Here is a 23,534-nt window from a genome sequence, read left to right as displayed (position 1 = left end):
AGACACCAATTGACTAATTTTATGCCATATGACATAATATCCGTCACATAATAGAAATCTAGGATTTCTAGCCTTATGACGTAACCCTATTCGACCTACAATGGAAGGCTCGAATTTGATATTGAAAATTTGGGGAAGATTTTATTATTATTAATTAGGTTTAGTTTATATCTCGAGTAGTCTAGTATGTATCTTTGGATACGTATTTGTCACCCAAGACATGTTACTAAACCATATTCTTACAATTTATGCCATTGAAAACTTTTCTAATATTCTAAATGGTATTTGTAAGAATACTTCATGCCTAAAAGTTTTAGTTCTCTAAAACACAAAACTATGTATTATATGTCATAAATAAATTACATGATAATTTAAAACATAAAACTTAGGCATGCTATTGAACACATATCAACTATATTATTCAATAATCAAAAGAAGTCATATTTTCATACAACTTAGCATATCATATATCTACAATATACTTTAGGTTAATCTTGCATATAAGAGATCCAATATCTTATAACTTAATCCTAGACTAGCAAACTTGAGTTCTTATGTATGTATCTAAGACAACAGACATATCCAATATGTTAGATCCATTTCAATCTAGCATACATAATGTCTCATATATAGCATACACATGTCATACATTAATGCTATCACAAATACCTATTATAACATAACATTGTGGGCACCATACTAATATTTGTAACACCATAGTCAAACATTCAAACTTAGAAATTCAATTTGTAATTTGGTAAACTTAACAAATAACTTACCATACTTTATGCTCTTTATTCAAGTTTGCTAAAACACAAACACATCCAATGTTTGGTGTCTACAAGATCAAACCATAACAAGTATACAAAGTAATTAAACCAAAATTTTATATTACATTTTTCTTGAAACCAACCATGAAACCCTAACTCTTGATGTTTCCAAAACACATACCAAGTACTAAACATGTTTCAATTCATACTTAAACATGAATAGATTTTAAAATGACAAGTTGTAAAATAAATACATAACACATGCCTAATGTGAGCCAAATTCACAAGTGTCATGCATTCCACCAAATCATGACATATATGAATCATTCATCACTCAAACATAATCTATCTCACCATGTAATAATTATTCGAGCATGAATATGGTTACTCATAAAGTAATTTATCCAATCTAAGCTATCAAAAATTCAATTCTCAATCAAACCAAGTCAAACACTAGTTTAATGAATTAATAACAATTCAATCAACATTGAATGTTATTTCCATCAACCAAACACATGGAATTCATGTCAACTTGTTCATGCCCTTCACCAAGTCACACAAACAAAGTTTCTTAAAAACACATTCCCATGTAAAGTCAAGATTAAATTTCATGTGTATATCATGACAATCATGTATAAATCATGATTAAACCATTAATTTCAAAAACACCCAAATTTCTAAAATTAGGGTTTTTTTTTTATTTTAATTATGTCAAAAGTTATCCAACACAATTTCAATAATTTAAAGCTTCTCAAATGCTATTAAGACATTCCTAATAACATATGTACACTTGGTTTGAACCAATCACACATAACAAAACTTATATCTTAGGTTTTGATCACTAACACTTCCAAACACCTAAAATTATGACATATTCTTGTCATTCAAGGATCAAACTCTTGCTCTGATACCATTTGTAGGATTTTGGCAAGAAAATTAAAATTTTTAGATCATGTTCACATCATATGTAACAATGGTAATATAAAATTTACATGTTGTTTTAAGAAATAAAACATAAAAACATGTAAACTACCTTGTACCTTGTAATTTGACTTGAAGTTTGGAAGCTTGAATCATTAAAATAAGTGATCTCTTGACTTGCACCCTTCAAGGAAGAAAAATGGATGCTTTCTCGGCAAAAGAAGAAGAAGAAGAGAAAATGTAATATTTTTCTATATTTTTCTCTCTTTTATTAAACTAAAACTTGATATTTATCAAGTTAAAGCATGTGTTCAATTCTCATTGGTTGATAATTAAGAGTAAATTATAATTTGACACATGTTGAATAATTTGTGCCCAAAATTATTCATTCTAACTTTCTAAACAATTTAAAAGTGCAAAATGATAGTTTTACCCCTTCTTTGAATCTTATTCAGAAAATACTATTTTTATTCGCTGAAAGTGCTATCCAACCATGATATAAATATTTTCGGCTTCATAACACCATTTTCTTTCTTGAAATATGGGTGTGACCTTCAAGGTTCATAGTGACATAGCTGTGGGTCCCATATCAGAGGATACATTTCATTGTATCACTGTATAACTCAAAACTGTCGTTAACTGATATACATCGTTTTTTGCTACAAAACGAAGATCCCACTGATCATGTGGTGTCATCTTGCAATGTCCCATGACCCTTACATCACAATGAAGTACAAGCTTCACATAATATCAAATGAACCTTTCTTACTCACACTTACTATGTAGTCCAATCCCTCCGTCATTACATCCCGATTAAACTTGGATTCATGGAATATCAAAATCCAATATTTAATCTTTTCGAATATCAAGTCATACCTCAAAATGTGCCACATCGAAACTCTTTTCAGGTAGACTTTTATCTACACTGGCCAGTGTCTTAGATTTTCATATTTTTCGATATTCGTATGAGAACTCAGGAGCAATCGAGCTGACGGATCCCTATATGATCATCACTTGTCCTCTCGCTCAAGCAACATATGATCAAAGTGGCTTCTGAACGAGACATGATTAGCCTCGTGGTATACACCATATGAACCATACGTTCCAGAATGAAGCACAACTATGATATCTCAAGTCAAAGGATCTATACACTAGTATGATTTATGATGTATCATTGACTACATATTAATGCCCATGTGATCATCGTTCAGCGGTCACGTTCGATAAACAATATAATATAATAACCTTTGATCAGTTCTCTAACCATCAAATGGTTCCATTGTTTACCCATATGTATATCTACCATGTCTAATATCATCTATTGATATACTGTGGTGATATAGCACACATCCATTATGCAATACTATTGCCCAAATAGATTGCCTATGCATATAGCTAATATGGATGGAATATACAACTATAACATAATTACATGTTGTATGCATGTAGCTAATGTGGATGTAATATACAACTACAACATAATTATAAAAATGATGCAGGAAAGATGTGAAGTATTATTAATAATGTATATGCAAGATATACAACCCTTGAAAACAACAAAGCGATTGCTTTTTAGGGCATATTTTAACAGCATGTACAAAATGTATTTATCATTTCTGCTTTATCTCAATAACATGTAATACTATACCTAATCTGTAGGTAAGGTGACTATTTCTCACCCAGGTTTGATAAAAATGACAAATTTATAACTTTTAAATTTAAAAAAGTAAATTTTATATTTATTTGTTAAAGATAACAGTTGGTTTTAATAATATATCATTTTGTTCAAATATCATTACCTAGAATATAAGTAGCAGTATAAATATATTTTTTTAAAACTTACTGGGGTCAATGAACATGTTTAAAACATTATCATATTTATTTTATATATTTTAAAACATATATATAGTTATAGTAATTTTAATATGACATTTATTCTTTTAATTTGTTGTAATTTATTTTTTTTATTGTTACTCCTAATAAATATTTTTTAATTGAAATTAATATAAGTTAAAGGTGTAAACATTATTTAATAAACTTTTGGGAGGGCATTGTTATTCAACTAAATTTTCTTTTTTTGTCTTTTCAATATTTTATAAAAAAATTAAAAGATTTTTTAAATAAATATAATAGATGGGTGTAGACACAACAAGAGGGCCCTTTTTATATGACCCGTTGAGTAAAAGATTAGTTTGATGTTGCTTGCTATTGTAATGGATCATGAAAAAATTTAAAAAAAGGAAAAAATAACAAAATAAAAAAATAAAAAAAATTATAAAAGCAAGTGTAGAACGACAAGGCATCATTTTGCACCAGCTAGGCCAAGTTAGCCAGTAGCCGTTGGCCTTTTTAAATTTTTTTCTCTATAGAAACCCCCTCTCCAAAAAACAAAAAAACCATAATTTCTCATTCTCAATCTTTCTATGATTTCATTTATCAATTTGACATTCTCAAACTCTCTCAAGTGTTAATCAGTTTTTAATTTCGTATAACAATTTAATTTCCCCTTGCTTTATAGTTTTGTTGATCTCTATTTTCATTCTACAGAAAATTGCAAACGGATCCATACGAAAATGAGTTTAATTAGTTTTAATCTTTTATAAGTGACGAAACTCAATATATTATTAATGACACATTTGGAGCATCAACACATGAAAGTGTGGCACCTTCAATGGAAAAAAAGAAAACAGAAATTAATGGTATGGGAGCACTTCGATCAAATTGAAGGAACCTTCAAAGGTAAATTAACTTGATGGTTTGTGTGTAAACACTACGGTTCCTATTTGACATATGCTAGTTAGGGCGAGCATTAGCCATCTTCGTTGTCATATTTTTGAATATTGTAAATAGATTTCACACCACCTGAAAAGGTAACAACAAATTGCCTTTATCAGATTACGACTGGTTGGCAGCTCCAGTGTAGTAGGTATTCCGAGTGGTTTAGGGGGCATTGGAGAAATGAAAATTTTCACCTACAATCAACAAAAGATGTGTGACTATTTAGCTAGGTATGTTATTTCTATTGACCAACCTTTTACATATGTTGAAGATGAAATTTTAGAATGCATGATACAAAATAATGTTTAACTACCATTTAGATAAATTCCTAAGTCTACCCTTAGGTTTGACATCCTTAAAAATTATGAACTCATGCAATTAAAAATTATGGGAGAACCATCCAATTTTAATGAAGTTATTTCAATTACTTCTAATTTATAGATTACATCTAATAAGAACATAAGATACTTTTGTGCAATTGTCCATTACATTAATGTTGATTGACAGTTATGCAAAAATATTATTTTATTTAGGTCACTATAATATTTTCATTTTGGTGTTACTATTCATCAAGCATTAGCATATATTTTTAATAATTATAAAATTAATAACTCTGTTTTTGTAGTTGTTGGGAATTTTTAGGTTATTAGAATTTAGCAAAACAACAAAATACAAAGTAAAAAACAAACAAAAACTAGAAAACCCCATAGAAGATCACACTTTAAGAAGTGTTATCATGAAACATGTTAAAACATACATATGGTGTTCTAAGAACACAATATCTGTGTTTGGAGGCTCCTTCAATCTTAACGTGATTGTGAGAATGTTATTCTATCCACATGAAGCACAAACAAAATGGAGGCTAAAACCAGTTACATGAGGTTGCTAAGGCTCTAAAAACAAATTGGATATTAAGACAAATCATCATTCGTCAATGAAATAGGGCAAAAATTCTGAAAATATGAAAATAATTTTTATTTATAGAATAAGATGAATGTCCGTTCATGGGATATGAATTGTAATACCCTCAAGTACCTCATAAGGGTATTATTATCTTTTTAATAAATTGTATTTTTCGATTGGGCCATGTTTGGGCCTAATGGTTGGCCCATATATATATATATATATATATATATATATATAAAGACTAATTAATGAAATTTTAATTATTTGAATTCATTAAAGACTCCAACCAAATTAGGAGTCCAAGTTAAACTAGAATTAGAGGATAAGACACCTTCCACCTAAGAATTAAGACTTTTCCTCCACATTGATTAAGGAATAGAAAAGAGAGAATTTATGGAGAGAAAACAGTTGTTAGATGGAAGAGAAATCTAGCGGCCTTGATAGAAAATCCTACAACCAAGAAAGTTGGAAAGAAGAAAGGAGGAGAAACATTATGCTTGGATTTCAGTGCATGTCCATGAGAAATTTTTGTGCTATTTCAATTTCATATTTGGATAATTCTGATTTTTGGACTATTAGTAGAAGACACATTGTTTTTTATTCTAAACAGTGGAGATTGTGTTTTATTTCTCAAGTAACTTATTATCTGTGTTGAAACGTGGCTAAGAATTTCAGGTAAGTAGGCTAAACTCCTTCTCTTAAATCTTTGATCTTTGGTTGGAATTATTAGATGCTTGGAATCTTGTAATTGTTAGCTTAATATTCTTGGAATTATTAGACGTTTGGAATCTTTGATCTTTGGTTGGAATTATTAGACGCTTGGTTGGAATTATTTCCCAACTTTATGGTTGTCAGATCTTCTACCAAGGCTACCAAATTTCTCTTTCTTTCTATAGTTGTACATATGAATGTAGGGGCATAAGTGATAAAACACTCAATAAGTAGGAGACTTAACTATTAACTTTTACATAATGCCCAAAATACCCTTGTCTTGATCCATACTATCTCTATCATTTAAAGTTTATCACTAAATTCCCATTAGGATGATGATGAGTTTTATATCTCATATCTATACTCATACTAATCTTGGGAACATCTAGGTTATATATCATAACTCTTAGGTCGAACTATATCCAGCCAAGTAAAAATAATATATATCTTCACCAAAAAGAAATAGATATATATCTTCCTTGTATATATCCCTTATCTATCAAAATAATATTCTCCTTTTCCAGCTAATAATAACCCCTTTCTAGGAAACAAATTTTGCCTTTATTAGAATATCTTAGCTGATCTAAAAGTCAAAATTTAAGTTTCAGAATCTGTTATCGTCATTTCATGTGCCCATACCTAGTTAACATCGTATATTTCTCATTGACTAGTAAGTCTGTTCCAATTTTAGTCTTTTTGGCTCAACTTAGCTTTGAAAATGTTCAAAGCTTCCTAAGTGCAAAAAGATAAATAATTCTAATTCTATTAGATTGAATTAAATTTTCACAAAATATAAGGGAATTAGAAATCAAAATAACGACAATTAACAATGCTATCAAATTCCCCCACACTTATCTTTTGCTCGTTCTCGAGTAAACGACAATTATCATTTAAAATAAAACAAAAAGGCTTCATTAATCTCTTTTCTCATGATACCAAAAAGTTTGCATACCTTAAGATTCAAACCAGCCAAGACTTAAGCAATAACACACATCATAATAAACTTCACAAAGAGGTACGCACAAAGACAATTCAAGACAATCGCATTCTAAAGCATGCATGAAGTTTTTGGTGAATCTTCTCAAGGTTATCACTCATACCACTCATGTGTTTAATGGTTTGTTTTTGCTCAAGTTCTTCCAATGCAAACATTTTACTATAGGCTTACTTATGCACCAAATCTCCACCACTTAGATTACATACATGCATAAATCAAAAGGACTTTATTTTATATTGTAATAGGGTTTCGGGTGAAGGTGAGAATTAATGGATACGAAAGGTTAGAACCATAAGTATTAACAAAGCTTTTAAACACATAGAGGGAACAAAAATCTAAAACTGAAATCATTACATTCACTACATTTATCTTGTAATTCCTTGCTACTGTCATTTCATTTTTTTTTCTTTTTCATTTTTTTTCTATTTTTTTATTTTTTCTATTTTTTTTACTTGAATAATTAAGAAGATAAAGATAACAATATGAGGTAGTAGCAATAACAAATCTTCGTGTTGACTTCTTTTCGTAATTTCTTCCTAATGCATTTAAGTCCCCTGTTCCCCCACACTTAATTTATCAAGATAGCAGATTCACCAAGCAACAAAATTCAGTTTAAATGTCTTGTTAACATTCATGGTTGGGCGAGGATATTTACTTGAAGGCTTGGGTTTGTAATATGGTTTTAGCTCAAAGAATCAAGGACTTTGTAAGGCTCAAGGGGCTAACTAGGGAAATAAAAATAGGTTGACTTTTTAAGCTAAAGGATTTAAACAAGAATGCCTTTATCATTTTCACGCATGCATATATCGATGTGGTTTTGAAATGGTTCAAAGCAAGTTCTAGAGATATATTCACATAGGAGAACACCACTCATAAAAGAAAACGTAGGTTGATATGTATGTTTCAGTATTTTTTTTCGGCTTAAAACTCACGGGTTAAATCAATTCAGCTCAACTTCAAACAAAGCTCTATCATTTAATTATTAAAATTTGTTTAAGTGTATACTCCTAATTAATCTAACAAAGCAGTGTGCATTGCTCCCATACTTAGTCAGCTAAATCCCATGGCATGCACACAATTTAATTCATTCAAAATGAAATTAATTGAACTAAACACCAGCTACCATATCAATAAAGAACACAAACACAAACCACAATTTAACCAGCAAAGAACAACAACACAAACAAACAAGACGAAAAATAAGGCATAACCAGAAGAAGAACAACACAAAGAATAATAGAAACAAAAATAGAACAGAAGAATAGAACATAAGAATAGAACAGAAGACTGGTAAAGAAAAACATAAAAATGAAACACAACTAAACCTTCCCCCATACTAAAACCAAACATTGTCTGCAATGTTTAAAACATAACACACAATAAATAAAACTGAAATATAAAAGAAAAGGGGAAATAAAACTTCTTTGGATTTATGGAAAAAAAAATAGCAGCCAACATTATGGAGAGGGGGGATAAGGTGGCGTGAACCCTTAAGAATAAAAAAATGCCATCAGATTGTACTCCATGCGATCTAATTTCTGTTCAAATCTATGTAACAGTATATGGAGGTTTTTGAACGAAAGAGCATAAAATGATGATAAAATATCCACTGATGGGTAGGTGTTGGTTGTAGTTGCTTCTGCTATTGTTCTCTAACGCCTACTAGGCTGAGAAGAAGACATTGCTACTAGTCTAGGTTGCACGAAGCTGAAACTACAATCTACTTGTTTTGTCATAATTCCCATCTTATCTAAACAGGTTATATCCAATGGTTCTATTTCACAAACAATATGCATGTTATGGTTAAAACATCTAATAAACCCAAATTAATTGCTAACTAAGTGATATAATACCAAGAATCAAAGGTTTATTTTTCTTTTGGACCATCGATTGGAATTAAGTAAGTAACCAAAAACCTAAATTGACTTGAATATTATGCTCCATACACCACAAGAAATAAAACTCAACCTTAGCAAAAGTACCTGCACTATCTTGCCTCCCTAAAAAATTAAAAGGTAAAAAACACTGTAAGTATTTAAACACAGGACTTTTTAAGTAAGAACTCGTTAAGGAACTAGGGTTATATGAAGCAGAATCGACCGACCATTCATACCACAATTCAATGGGTTTAAACTCAAGATTGTAATCACACTGGGAACGTACATATCGCTCACTCTTAGCATCATCTTTTTTCAAAAACCCCATGGCAGTGTTAAGTTTAGAAATTGAAAATGAACATTCTCTCCCCATTATTCTAAATTCAACTATCCCCTTAGTAAATAAGTCAAACTCCTTATCATCATTCAATCAAAATGTTGTGTAGAATTCACGTGTTAACTCAATAAAGGGAGGGCAAATCACATTCACATAATTTTTCCAACCCATCCTGTTAACTAGTATATCAAATTCAATACGAATACCCAATTGATCAAGAGTCTAAGTATGAACATACTTACAAGGGTAGATTTGTCGTTCACATATAGACCTATACCTTTGTTGGTCTTATTGGTCAATGAATGTGTTGAATCTGCCCAATTTGAGCTTTAGGGTATTAGAGAGCTTGACTTGCTTCCCCTTTTGCATACGAGAACACAGACTAGACTAGGCTAAAGAAATGGCTCACTGTTATGGTTGAGGCGATGGTAAGGAAAACAATGAGTGATATGTTGAGTGGAAGGGTGATAAAGATTGTAAAATGCGATTGATGAAGGAGACTTCTAGTTCCAGTGATGGTTCTGGTGTAGGGGTTTTCTGGTATGTGGCTTTTGTTGGCTTTTTATGTTATGATTGGTTTTCGCCATAGCTATTTAGAATGAGGCAAAGTCTACTAAAGCTGGAATGGGAAAGAAGGAGACACATATAATTTAAAAGAAACACATAAACAAAATAAGCATATGGGCTCCTTATGTTAAAAAAAATATTAGTAAGAGCTGAACATTTTTAGAACACATAACCCAACCCTAGAGTACAAAAATTTGTAGATTGCTCCCCCGTGAACTCAATACCAACTGAAACTTGACAGAAGGAAGAAGATGACTGAATAGTTAAAAAAATAAATAAATTAATTAAAACGAACCTGATCTAAAATCATAAAAATAATTGCCAAGTAAACATCAAAGATCCTAAAACTGAAATTTAAAACCAAAATTTAAACACTTAAACTGAAATTTAAAAATAAATTCATATAAAAATTAAAATTCCCAGATTAAATAAAATAAGATTGATAGCTTGGATTGCCTCCCAAGTAGCGCCTTCATTTACTATTGTTGGCCTCTATTTATTGATTAATGTAGATGGGATCTCTCAACTCCACTTTTTTTATATTTTTAACTTGCAATCCATCATAAAAAGGTTTGACTCTATGACCATTAACTTTGAACATCTTAGAAGTTGCTGAGCTTTGAATTTCTATTGCACCATGAGAAAAAACGTTAGTAACAATAAAAGGTCTAATCCAACGAGATGACAGTTTACTTGGAAACAATCGTAACTTTGAATGATAAAGGAGAACTTTTTGGCCAATTAAAAATCCTTTTCTAGAAATCATTTTGTCATGAAATGCCTTTTTTTTTCTCTTTATAAATTCTCAAGCTTTCGTATGAGTCATTGCAAATCTCTTGTAATTCTTGCAGCTGTAATATCATATGGTCACTACTCTTATCCAAGTTCATATTCCACTGCTTAACAAACCAATATTTTCTCCTACCCTTATTTTTTCACAACTTTTGAGCCTTTGCTTCCTTTTTATTGTACACAACTCCTTTAAAAATTTAGCATAGCGAGACATTTGTTTGATTGCATCAAAAAGTGGAATATTGACTTCGCATTTTCGGATGGTTTTATATAAATCCGTATTGCATTCATACTTTTGATTATCTATTAAAGCTTCAGGAAAATGAGGAATATGTTTATATTCACTTGAGGAAAAAGATTTACCTATCACTGCATTCCTGTTTAGAAAGTTATTTTCTATTGCCATTTCATCTTTTTTTTCTTGTTGTTGTGTTGGTATAGGTGGTGTCTTAACTAATATCTCCAACACTTTTCCACTCATCAACATTATTACACTATCATTCTCTTTTGGGTTCACCATAGTTTGGGATAATAGTTTACCTGAATTTTGTGCCTCTGGTGGGCTAATTACTGTAGCCATTTACTCATTTGATTTTCCAGACTTTGAATGCTAGTTCTCATCTCTTGTTGAAATTTTACAGTGTTAATAGTCAAAGTTTTAACAACATTTTCAAGAGATATACCTGAATCAAAATTTTGAGTTGACTGTTACTGCCTAGGAATGTAAGGGTATTGGTACAGCTGAAAGTTGCTTGAAGGTTGATTTGCATGTATATTCCTATAACAAAGATTAGGATGGTCCCTCCAACCAGGGTTATAAGTATTCAAATAAGGATTATAATTTCACTGCAATTGTCCCTGAAATCCACCTACTGTATTTTCTTGTTCAAAGGAGTCCTTTTGAAGCATTGGGCATATATCAGTTAGATGCCTCACAACTGAACAAATTCCACAAACTTTTGTTGCCTCTAATTTTCCTACAGCCATTTGACTTACAAGAGAAGTTATATCATCCAGTCGTCTTTCAAGAGAAGAGTCATTTACCTCATTGACACACTAAGATGAATGGTCTAATCTAATCCTAAACTGTTGTGAATTTGACGCCATGTTTTCACTTAAATTTTGAGCTGCCTTAGGTGTTTTGTTAGCCAACGGTCCATTACTAGCTATGTCAGTCATATTCCTATTAGTTGATAGGAGTCTTTCATAGAAGTATTGAATAAAGAATTGGTCACTAATTTGGTGGTGTGGATAACTTGCACAAAGTTTTTTAAAACGCTCCTAGTACTTATATAAAGATTCTCCAGTATACTGCCTAATGTCATAATTTTCCTTCCTAATGCCGACGGCTCTTGAGGCTAGGAAAAATTTCTCTAGAAATAGCGTCTTCATCTCATACCAAGTGGTAATGCTTCCAATAGCCAGATAATAAAGCCAATCTTGCGCATCATCTTTTAAAGAGAAAGGGAAGACGTGCACCTGTATTTGTTCTTCAATAACTTCATTTGGTTTCATTCTTATGCACACTACATGGAATTCTTTGAGATGTTTATGAGGATCTTCACTTGCAGAGCCATAAAATGTTGGCAAAAGATGGATCAATCCAGATTTTAATTCAAATGTAGTATTAGCATCTAAATTAGGAAAAGTAAATCAATAAGGTTGTTGGTTCAAGTCTGGAGTGACAAGCTCTCGTAAAGTCCGATTCTCAACCATGTTTTCTTCAGTTTCTTGAGTAGATCTATGTACTTAGAATCTCCTTTTTGCTTCTTTTCTTAACCCTTTTATAGTCTTTTCAATCTCTAGATCAAATTGTAAATCAGCTTGCTTCAAAGATTGTGTAACGAACATACAAACTAAAAACTCCCCTGTAATAATGCCAAAATTTGGCAGTGCTGTCATCTACACCCAAATTAAAATCCTAAATTCCTGTAACAAAAATATAGTAAAGGAAAATAGGGATCATTCCCTTGAAGAGTTCCAATTAGTAAGTCGTTACTTATCTCTAGGGGTGGATTCGAGCCGAGCCGAGCTCGAACACAGAGAAACTCAGTTTCAGCTCGATTACTGTTCACTCGAGCCAAGCTCAACGAAATTACAGCTCGTATTCAAGTTCGCTAGCTCGCGAGCTGTTCGCGAGCCTTTAACGAGCCAGCTCGTAATGCTTAACGAGCTTAAATTCGTGAGCCTTTTTACGAGCTGAATTTGCGAGCCTTTAATGAGCTACAATTCGAGCCGATAATCGAGCCCAACTTTCGAACGAGCTTCCGAGCCTTTAACGAAAGGCGTGTACACAACTGATTTCCCCACCAATCCGCCATTCAAATTCAACCATTCCGACACACCGTCGAAAAATCTTCTGGTAAACAGCTACAGCTGCACAAAGATTGTGGTACTGCCTTGTAAAAGTAGTGTTGAGCTGGTGATGCAGGATACTAGCATCGTTGGCGCAGAGAGCCACTCTCTTCACCTTCATGGCTTTAACTTCTTTATGGTTCAAGGCATTGGAAACTTCAACCCCAACAAAGACCCCAAAAACTTCAACCTGGTTAGCCCTGCTGAGAGGAACACTGTGGGCGTCCCCTCTGGTGGGTGGGTCGCCATTCGTTTTCTTGCGAACGACAACCCAACCCAGGTAGGTTCTAAAGCTAATTACAGTGAAATTGGTTTATAGTCAAGATAACGGCAAAATTACTGTAATTAATAACTTGTCGGCGTAAATCTACAATAACTACTGATGAATAATGAACAGGTGTCTGGTTTATGCATTGCCATTTGGAAGTACACACCAGTTGGGGGTTGAAGATGGCGTGGATTGTGATGGATGGAAAAGAGCCAAAGCAAAAACTGCCACATCCGCCGTCTGATCTTCCGAAATATTGAACTTGAATTTGCCCTCCGATGATGCGGAGCTTCTATATCTATCAGTTATTCTTAATTTCTATTTTTTCCTTATACTTCAGACAGATTACCTATATATGAACAAAGTTTTGCACTTTCAGATTATGTTTCAATCGAATCAAACAAAAATTTCCATGTTAGTAATTATTCTTCTTCCTTGTTTTCGTAGGAAATGTAATATTATTACTTGCATCTTGACTGTTCTCCTGGGATCATACAGTGACATAAAGTCAAGCAACAATTTGCTTGATAGCAATTTGGAGGCATAGGTATTTGATTTTGAGCTTTCCAATTTTTAAGAAGATGAAGAATCACTCATTGTGACCATCGTTGCAAGAACATTTGGCTAAATTTGGCTGCATGGTCTCAGATAGGCATGGTGAATACAGTACCGTACACTGTATATTTACCATTTCAGAGACCTTTTGACTCTTTATTGCTTGAATTGTGGAAGAACATCCTTGTGACTTGGCCAATGAAGCCTAGTTATCACTATTCACAAGCCATACTTAATAAATTGTTGACATTTGTAGAGTGAATCACATTTCTATCTCTTGATTAAATAAATAATATTTTTTTATTCAATGTCCTGTAAATATATTCAACTTAGTATCTCTTGATGCCTCAAATGATGCTTCAATGTCCTTAGTCTGTCTGTCCCTGCAAATATATTCAACATTCTCAGTTAAAAAAAGGAAAGTTCCCTCATAATGTTTTGAAGGTCTTATACTTGTTCAAATAGACAAGTTTGGATAGAACAAACCTATCATTAAGGTTTTCTAAAATGTTACGGCCTCCCTTCTTCTCTTTCAGTTCTTTTGCTTGTTTTTCAGTCAAAGACTGCAAAAATCAATGTAACACCCCAGATTCTAACCTCACTTGAAAATGCAAAACTAATTTAATCCATGACTTCATTCTAAAAAAAATAATTCTATAGCATAATATAATCTTATTTTTGCCAAAATAATCCCCAAAAAGAAAATAATTAAACATAATCACACCTTATAAATAATCCACAATTACAATATTCATAAACAATAAAATCTAGATATCAAAACTCTTCAATCTCCCAACTCAGCTTGAGTTTATTTTATTCCACCCCTCCTAGCTAATCTAGAAAACTTATTCTGCAAAATAAAGGAGACGAGGAGTGAGCCGTCAACTCGGTAAATAAAAACAAACATAATACATAACTTTTTAATAAATAAACATCATAAAACTTCTTTATTTTCAAAATAATTAGTCAAAATAAAAACCCTTGATATTTCTTAACTATAACGGAACTAAAACATTTCCACAAATTAAAAAAAACAATATAAACAAGTTCATATTCATTATCCTAATGAGAAACAAACATAAATATTTTATATCAATCATAAGGGATAATCTTAAAATAGTTCATAAACATTACTCGTAAATAAATAAATAAAACATAAAATTTGTACTTAGCCTTTGTCACATAGTGTCACCTACATTCGTGGTGACTTGGTTCGATTCTTATTCATATTCATCATAAGTCCGCAGACTTTTCATAATTCATATTCTTATTCATATTGGTCCGCAGACCCTTCATCGTATTCATATTCGTAATAGGTCCGCAGACCTTTCATCGTTTTCATAATTGGTCCGCAGACCCTTCATTGAGTTCATATTCATAATTGGTCCGCAGACCTTTCATCATTCAACATATGTCCCTGGATGTTTTATGATCCAGTCATATTTATCGATCCATAAATCTTATGGACATTTGGCAAAATAATCTTACAAAACTTGTTTTTCTAAGAAATCTTTATCTCTGAAAAATAGCATAAACTTTATTCAAGAAATTCTTTCAAATATTTTTATCTTAATAATCGTATAATATAACATTAGTTTTCTTCTATAGAAAAATATCAAAACACTTTTCGAAAGTATTTTAGATAACAAGATCATATACTTCTAAAATAAAACCATAACATAATTTATCAATCATAGTAAAAGAATTTTATAACATAAATAACCATATAAACATTTTTCATACAGAACAAAAATCATTACGTATTATGTAAGCTTTTACTTACCTCAACAATTTCTAACTATGTCTTTAATCAACCAACGAGATACCAATATCTTCACGTTGTCCTAGCAATCATAATTCAAACTTAATACTATCAGATCTTAATCTTAGAAGTATCCATTAAATATCTATAAACCTTACAAATCATCACCCTAGTGTTAAATCATACTAAACTCCATTAAAACCAACTGTGCATATACAAACTTCTTACTGGACAGTTATGATTGCAAGATTTTTAATAAATTACTCACTCATGGTAAATTCACAAAATTCGGACAAATTAAAGTAGACATGTAGTAAAATATTCACAAAAAGTTTCAAATGAAACAAAGTTAAATTTCGTTTTCAAAACGTTCAATAAAGAGAGCACATCAACACTGTCAAAGAAACCCGATCTTTACTGGACAGCCCTTATTTCTTGATTTTTAAAAATTTCTATAGGCATTGAAACTTTATGAAATTTGGGCATGTATGAATAGGCATATAATACAATTTGCAGAAAATTTTTTAGATAAAATTGAGTTCAAATACTTTGTCAAAATGTTCAAGAAATTCAGATCATCAAATTGCCAGAATGCAGATTTTTTTTTTTTTCTATTGAACAGTATTGCTATAAGATTTTTAATAAATTCTGTAAATATCAAAAATTCACGAAAATTTGATATAATTGAAAACACATGTTATAAAATTTCCAGAAACTTTTTCGATTGCAAATAAAATAAATTTCTTCATCAAAACATTTAATAAAGATAGAAAAACAAACTGTCCAGAATTTTTAGTTTCTAATATGCACAAACACAATTATTGGCCTAACTATGATGCTAACATAATTTAAATCTAAATTTAACTAAACTAAATAAAATAAAATTGAAAGATTAAACTTACTCAAATCTCCAACCCTTTTTGTTGATCCAAATAACTTCACACCTCTCCCTTTTTCAATTGCCAAGTATAAAAATAAAAACTAATATTGTTGATTTACTTATGAGGTCTAAACTTTTTGAGAAATAATTTTATAGCCAATAAAAATCTATTCAAAGGGATAAAAACTATTTCAATTAAAATCAATCAATATCTTCTTATCTCTCAATCAATCCAATCATATCCTTTCTTTCTATTTTAAAAAAAATCCATTAAATCCTAAAATCCTTATTTATAATCCTCCAACACATAATTTCCTTAATTTTTGTTTTGCAACCATATCTATTTACTCTTAATATCTCTTCATATCTTCTTATCAACAAGCATACAAAAACTGTATATTACAATTCTCCCCTTCTTACAAAAATTTCGTCCTCGAAATTTGCACCTGCTTTCGTAAGATTATACTCTTCGTAAAATTTCACCTTAGCATGATACCTTGCGAAACAACCTTGTCCGTGTATAGCATCAAAGTCTCACATGTCTGAAAGTAAAAATCCATGCCAAATTCACGATCACCCAAAACTAACCATGCAAGATTTACAAGCCATATCAATTAGCAAGTCATCACGTAAAAATAGCAGCAACTAAAAAATAATTGTCCAATGGTTCAAGGGGCTTATTAATATAACCAGCAAAACAGGAGGGATAGCAGAGTGGGTGGCACCTGGATCAAACTGTACTGTAGCTTCTTTATTAAATAAAGATAAATTACCTGAAACCACTTTATTAGGAGCTTCATCATCTTGCTTGGTTAGGGCAAAAACACGTCCTTGGGTCCTTAGCTTCTTCCTTTCTGTTTCATCACTGGAAGCTCCCATAATAGCACCTCTTTTCTTTGGACAGTCTCTGATTCTATGTCCAACTTCACCACACCCAAAACAAGCACCTTTTCTCTTCAGACATTCTCCAATATGTGAATTACCGCAATACTGACAGAAGGGAACGTTTTTATGCGAAGACCCATTATTGGAATGTCTTACTAGCTCATCACCCTGCTGGTTTGATCCTCCAATTCGAGATTCATACTGTTTATTATTTTTGTTCCAAGTGTCTCTACCAGTTTGGGACTCCCTCAAATATCTTTCTGCTATCATAGCTCGATCAACAATATCCGAATATGTTGTCAACTTAAGAATTGATAATTGAGCCTTAATGGATGGACGCAATCCTTCAAAGAATCTTCGACACTTACTACCCTCTTCATCAATTAATTTAGGAACAAAACGCGACAAAGCTGTGAATTGCTCTTCATATTCAGCCACTGATTTATTCCCTTGTATTAAACTTAGAAAATCAGCCTCCATCTTGAAACGAACTCGATCAGGGAAATATTTCTCATTAAAGGCCTCCTGAAACATGCTCCAAGAGATGGGTCTATTTCCTAAATGAGCCCTCATAAGGCGAGAGGTCGCCTCCCACCAATGATCCGCCTCACCTTGAAGCATAAAGGAGGCAAGCACAACCCTTTGATCATCTGTGCACCCAATAACTGTGAAAATCTTTTCAATTTGCTTCAGCCATGACTCAGCCTTCAAAGGATCCGTTGTCCCTTGAAAAGATGGAGGTCCAAGCTTTTTAAATCTCTCCAACACAAAGATAGGTCCCTCATTGGTAGGACGTTCTTGCTCCTCAGTCCTTGGAGTACCTCCACGATGTGTCAATTCTGTGATCAACATATTTTGCTGTTCCACAATCCTAGCCATCATGCGTATCATAGGGTTACCTTCCTCGGCAATCTCACGTAAGGTTGGTTCTCTATCATCATTTCTTAGCCCAGAGGTTGATGCATTTGCCCTTGGGTTTCTATCTCTATCACTGCGTACCATATCTCTCTCCTATAAAGCATTATACCATGATAGTCTAGAGATTAGAAAAAAAAAGAACAGAGGAACTTCTACGAAACTAATTAAAATCTAATGTATCTTTTCTTAAAAGTCTACAGAATCCTATCCTTGAGCTCTGATACCACAATTGTAACACCCCAGATTCTAACCTCACTTGAAAATGCAAAACTAATTTAATCCATGACTTCATTCTAAAAAAAATAATTCTATAGCATAATATAATCTTATTTTTGCCAAAATAATCCCCAAAAAGAAAATAATTAAACATAATCACACCTTATAAATAATCCACAATTACAATATTCATAAACAATAAAATCTAGATATCAAAACTCTTCAATCTCCCAACTCAGCTTGAGTTTATTTTATTCCACCCCTCCTAGCTAATCTAGAAAACTTATTCTGCAAAATAAAGGAGACGAGGAGTGAGCCGTCAACTCGGTAAATAAAAACAAACATAATACATAACTTTTTAATAAATAAACATCATAAAACTTCTTTATTTTCAAAATAATTAGTCAAAATAAAAACCCTTGATATTTCTTAACTATAACGGAACTAAAACATTTCCACAAATTAAAAAAAACAATATAAACAAGTTCATATTCATTATCCTAATGAGAAACAAACATAAATATTTTATATCAATCATAAGGGATAATCTTAAAATAGTTCATAAACATTACTCGTAAATAAATAAATAAAACATAAAATTTGTACTTAGCCTTTGTCACATAGTGTCACCTACATTCGTGGTGACTTGGTTCGATTCTTATTCATATTCATCATAAGTCCGCAGACTTTTCATAATTCATATTCTTATTCATATTGGTCCGCAGACCCTTCATCGTATTCATATTCGTAATAGGTCCGCAGACCTTTCATCGTTTTCATAATTGGTCCGCAGACCCTTCATTGAGTTCATATTCATAATTGGTCCGCAGACCTTTCATCATTCAACATATGTCCCTGGATGTTTTATGATCCAGTCATATTTATCGATCCATAAATCTTATGGACATTTGGCAAAATAATCTTACAAAACTTGTTTTTCTAAGAAATCTTTATCTCTGAAAAATAGCATAAACTTTATTCAAGAAATTCTTTCAAATATTTTTATCTTAATAATCGTATAATATAACATTAGTTTTCTTCTATAGAAAAATATCAAAACACTTTTCGAAAGTATTTTAGATAACAAGATCATATACTTCTAAAATAAAACCATAACATAATTTATCAATCATAGTAAAAGAATTTTATAACATAAATAACCATATAAACATTTTTCATACAGAACAAAAATCATTACGTATTATGTAAGCTTTTACTTACCTCAACAATTTCTAACTATGTCTTTAATCAACCAACGAGATACCAATATCTTCACGTTGTCCTAGCAATCATAATTCAAACTTAATACTATCAGATCTTAATCTTAGAAGTATCCATTAAATATCTATAAACCTTACAAATCATCACCCTAGTGTTAAATCATACTAAACTCCATTAAAACCAACTGTGCATATACAAACTTCTTACTGGACAGTTATGATTGCAAGATTTTTAATAAATTACTCACTCATGGTAAATTCACAAAATTCGGACGAATTAAAGTAGACATGTAGTAAAATATTCACAAAAAGTTTCAAATGAAACAAAGTTAAATTTCGTTTTCAAAACGTTCAATAAAGAGAGCACATCAACACTGTCAAAGAAACCCGATCTTTACTGGACAGCCCTTATTTCTTGATTTTTAAAAATTTCTATAGGCATTGAAACTTTATGAAATTTGGGCATGTATGAATAGGCATATAATACAATTTGCAGAAAATTTTTTAGATAAAATTGAGTTCAAATACTTTGTCAAAATGTTCAAGAAATTCAGATCATCAAATTGCCAGAATGCAGATTTTTTTTTTTTTCTATTGAACAGTATTGCTATAAGATTTTTAATAAATTCTGTAAATATCAAAAATTCACGAAAATTTGATATAATTGAAAACACATGTTATAAAATTTCCAGAAACTTTTTCGATTGCAAATAAAATAAATTTCTTCATCAAAACATTTAATAAAGATAGAAAAACAAACTGTCCAGAATTTTTAGTTTCTAATATGCACAAACACAATTATTGGCCTAACTATGATGCTAACATAATTTAAATCTAAATTTAACTAAACTAAATAAAATAAAATTGAAAGATTAAACTTACTCAAATCTCCAACCCTTTTTGTTGATCCAAATAACTTCACACCTCTCCCTTTTTCAATTGCCAAGTATAAAAATAAAAACTAATATTGTTGATTTACTTATGAGGTCTAAACTTTTTGAGAAATAATTTTATAGCCAATAAAAATCTATTCAAAGGGATAAAAACTATTTCAATTAAAATCAATCAATATCTTCTTATCTCTCAATCAATCCAATCATATCCTTTCTTTCTATTTTAAAAAAAATCCATTAAATCCTAAAATCCTTATTTATAATCCTCCAACACATAATTTCCTTAATTTTTGTTTTGCAACCATATCTATTTACTCTTAATATCTCTTCATATCTTCTTATCAACAAGCATACAAAAACTGTATATTACAATCAATGTATTACAAGTGATATCAAAGGCCCTAGATGACCCAAAGTGAATTGTTCGTCAGGAAGCTGTAAGATGCCGGCAAGCATGGTGAGTACTTAAGTTTTAATCCACTGGTTCCAATGCAGGAAAATGCTCAACATCCTCATTAGATCTCCCCTCCCTGGCCCTCTTCTTTCTCAAATTAAGTTTTGTGGGGAGAGGCTGCATCATTTTGACAAGAGTAAGAACCACAGATCCTACCATCAGAAAACAAGTGCAATGGAAACATAAATCCTATTCAAGTGTATACCACATAGCGAGCTTCTTCATCATCAAAGGAAACAAGGTATGATGTTGGATAATCAGTATCTTCACCCCGCACCTGTTGGAAAGAAGATATTTCAAGCGCAAATATTCAATTCACAAACAAACAAAATGCAAATATGCTAGGCAGAATGTTTAAAATCAATGAATGTACATCCCAGTGAATCACGAACCCAAGAAAATAAGACATCTTCATTCTCGTCATACATGTCCTTCGACAGCTGCCATTAGAAAGACTAATAATTAAAAACGCCAGCAGGACGTATATTACTGTATGAACTGTTCCAAGACAATGTGTGGAAATTTACACAAGCAATATCTACCTCATCTAAGGATGGGACCATGTATGCCAGAAATTTATCAGGGTTAGCTGGATTAGAGCCTGTTGCCACATAACTTTTCATAATAGCCTGCAATATACCAAGTGGAATGAGACCGTCAATATAGTATCATAGCCATATAGAAGAGACTAGAAAAAGGTAAATATTGAAATGTTTTAAGTTAAAATCTTGACTTGAACTAGGACAAGCTATGAAAATCTTGAATTTAAAATAGATCATTCAGCCTTGTATTTAAAACAACACAAGCTATGAAAATCTTGAATTCACCAGTAGTTGGTTTCTATATCTTCCTTCCAATAAAAGGGGAAACTAATCACTATTTGAACATGATTGCTATAAAGAAAAAACCAAAAAAATTGAAGGCACAAAATTGTTCACACCTCTCAGAATCAGGTATCAGAGGCCAAATCTTAACAGGATGTAAATCTTTATTGGTTGAATGAATAGGACGCAGCTTTGATGCCTCAAATGATGCTTCAATGTCCTTAATCTATTTGTCCCTACAAATATATTCAACATTCTCAGTTAAAAAAAGGAAAGTTCCCTCATAATGTTTTTAAGGTCTTATACTTGTTCAAATAGACAAGTTTGGATAGAACAAACCTATCATTAAGGTTTTCTAAAATGTTGCGGCCTCCCTTCTTCTCTTTCAGTTCTTTTGCTTGTTTTTCAGTCAAAGACTGCAAAAATCAATGTATTTGTTACAGCAAAGCTTTCACCAGTATTTTTCAAGAAAATATGAAATAAATAGTTCTCTTATCAAGTACCTGTCTTGTTGATTCCATGCTAAGAGGAGAAATATACTGAGTCTTAACCAGCCAAGAAACACCTTTATCAGTCGGCCGTTCTTTTTTCCTTATACCATCTTTCTTATCTTTACGGGGGTAACCACATCATCATCACGCAACAACTCTTCATCTTTTGGAGCAAGAGGTATTTTGACACCCTTGGGAGGACTAATTAAACATGCAGAAAATACAACAATCAGGACTGTTGGCCTTGATTAAAAAAATTATGAGATTCTTAAACAAGTTTAAACTGGTAAGAAATAATACTTGTAAACATTAAGGTCAAGCAGGTCAAGAGGTATCCCAAGATCCAGCTCAACATACAGCTGGGGCTTGTAATTTTTCTCCAGAGATTTAATTGTGTATCTCGTAAATCTGCAACATGGAATAAGAAGATTAACATGGCATTATTACACAATATAATCAGAACATGAATTCTGGATGCATGCAGACAGCAAAACGTTTTCCCTCAATCTTTGCAACTTAAAGAGGACAAAGGCTGTTTCAAATGTTTCGTTAACATAGTCCATTTGATGCATGCTATCATTCAAATACCCCTTGGAAAATTGATCTGTTAGCATAAAAATATTTAAAGTAATTTTAATTGTGCAATTAAATTCCTCAACACCAAACATGTTCCAGTCAGATATACAATTTGTCAATTAGAGCACAAAATAATGTAACTGTTGTAACTTAAGTAGATATCGCCCAAAAGTTATAATTACACTCTCATACACACACATGAACAGGATCAACATGTCAAGATAATTAAGAAATGTTGCATACCGATCTTTGTCCTTCTTCAAAGCCATAAGCAATGACAAGCAATGACCAGGTTTTCCAAAAGCAGCCTGTCCAATGTCTGGGTAAGTTTGAAATCTATGAGAGCTTTCTAAACATTTCATCAATAAAATCCCAGTATGACAAGCAATGACAACATAGAGTTTATTTATTCTTTAGAATATGTTATCAAGTTGATTGTATACCTTTTGATGAATCAGTTTGGACATATGAGGACCAACAAAAACTGTCCTAAGTATCGAGCAGATCCAGATACACAGCTTGAAACTGCAGATTCTGAAAAAGCTTCTGCTAAATCCAACTCTCTGGATCCTTCAAGTCAG

At 31.7% G+C, this 23,534-nt stretch overlaps 2 protein-coding genes and 1 long non-coding RNA gene across 3 annotated transcripts; all 3 read right to left on the bottom strand.

Annotated features, from left to right (window-relative positions):
* Positions 1-14,427: 14,427 nt before the first annotated feature.
* On the bottom strand, positions 14,428-18,439 carry LOC123223238. The gene is made up of 2 exons (XM_044646369.1): positions 17,250-18,439; positions 14,428-14,684 (listed from the first exon to the last, which is right to left on the bottom strand). Exons 1-2 carry the CDS (start codon positions 18,361-18,363, stop codon positions 14,680-14,682), a joined length of 1,119 nt encoding a protein of 372 aa, XP_044502304.1. The 5' UTR covers positions 18,364-18,439; the 3' UTR covers positions 14,428-14,679.
* Positions 18,440-21,041: 2,602 nt separating this feature from the next.
* On the bottom strand, positions 21,042-22,114 carry LOC123223239 (protein PAF1 homolog). Its single transcript, XM_044646370.1, has 5 exons — positions 22,003-22,114; positions 21,605-21,691; positions 21,455-21,502; positions 21,268-21,339; positions 21,042-21,179 (listed from the first exon to the last, which is right to left on the bottom strand). Exons 2-5 carry the CDS (start codon positions 21,683-21,685, stop codon positions 21,081-21,083), a joined length of 300 nt encoding a protein of 99 aa, XP_044502305.1. The 5' UTR covers positions 21,686-21,691; positions 22,003-22,114; the 3' UTR covers positions 21,042-21,080.
* Positions 22,115-22,264: 150 nt separating this feature from the next.
* LOC123223240 lies at positions 22,265-22,548 on the bottom strand. The gene is made up of 2 exons (XR_006503775.1): positions 22,390-22,548; positions 22,265-22,302 (listed from the first exon to the last, which is right to left on the bottom strand). It is a non-coding gene; the product is annotated as an uncharacterized LOC123223240 (long non-coding RNA).
* Between the last annotated feature and the right edge of the window lie 986 nt (positions 22,549-23,534).

This window comes from Mangifera indica, chromosome 8 (assembly GCF_011075055.1).
Source record: "Mangifera indica cultivar Alphonso chromosome 8, CATAS_Mindica_2.1, whole genome shotgun sequence".
NCBI classification, from domain to species: Eukaryota; Viridiplantae; Streptophyta; class Magnoliopsida; order Sapindales; family Anacardiaceae; genus Mangifera; species Mangifera indica.
Note: the sequence above shows the minus strand (reverse complement) of the source record. Positions and strands in the feature narration are given on the sequence as shown.

Coding starts and splice junctions, on each gene's coding strand:
- LOC123223238 (XM_044646369.1), bottom strand. CDS start 18,363: ATGGTACGCAGTGATAGAGATAGAAACCCAAGGGCAAATGCATCAACC.
- LOC123223239 (XM_044646370.1), bottom strand. CDS start 21,685: ATGAAAAGTTATGTGGCAACAGGCTCTAATCCAGCTAACCCTGATAAA. Junction 21,503..21,604: donor TGGTCCCATCCTTAGATGAG/GTAGATATTGCT, acceptor TTCTAATGGCAG/CTGTCGAAGGACATGTATGA. Junction 21,180..21,267: donor ATGAAGAAGCTCGCTATGTG/GTATACACTTGA, acceptor AAAATGATGCAG/CCTCTCCCCACAAAACTTAA.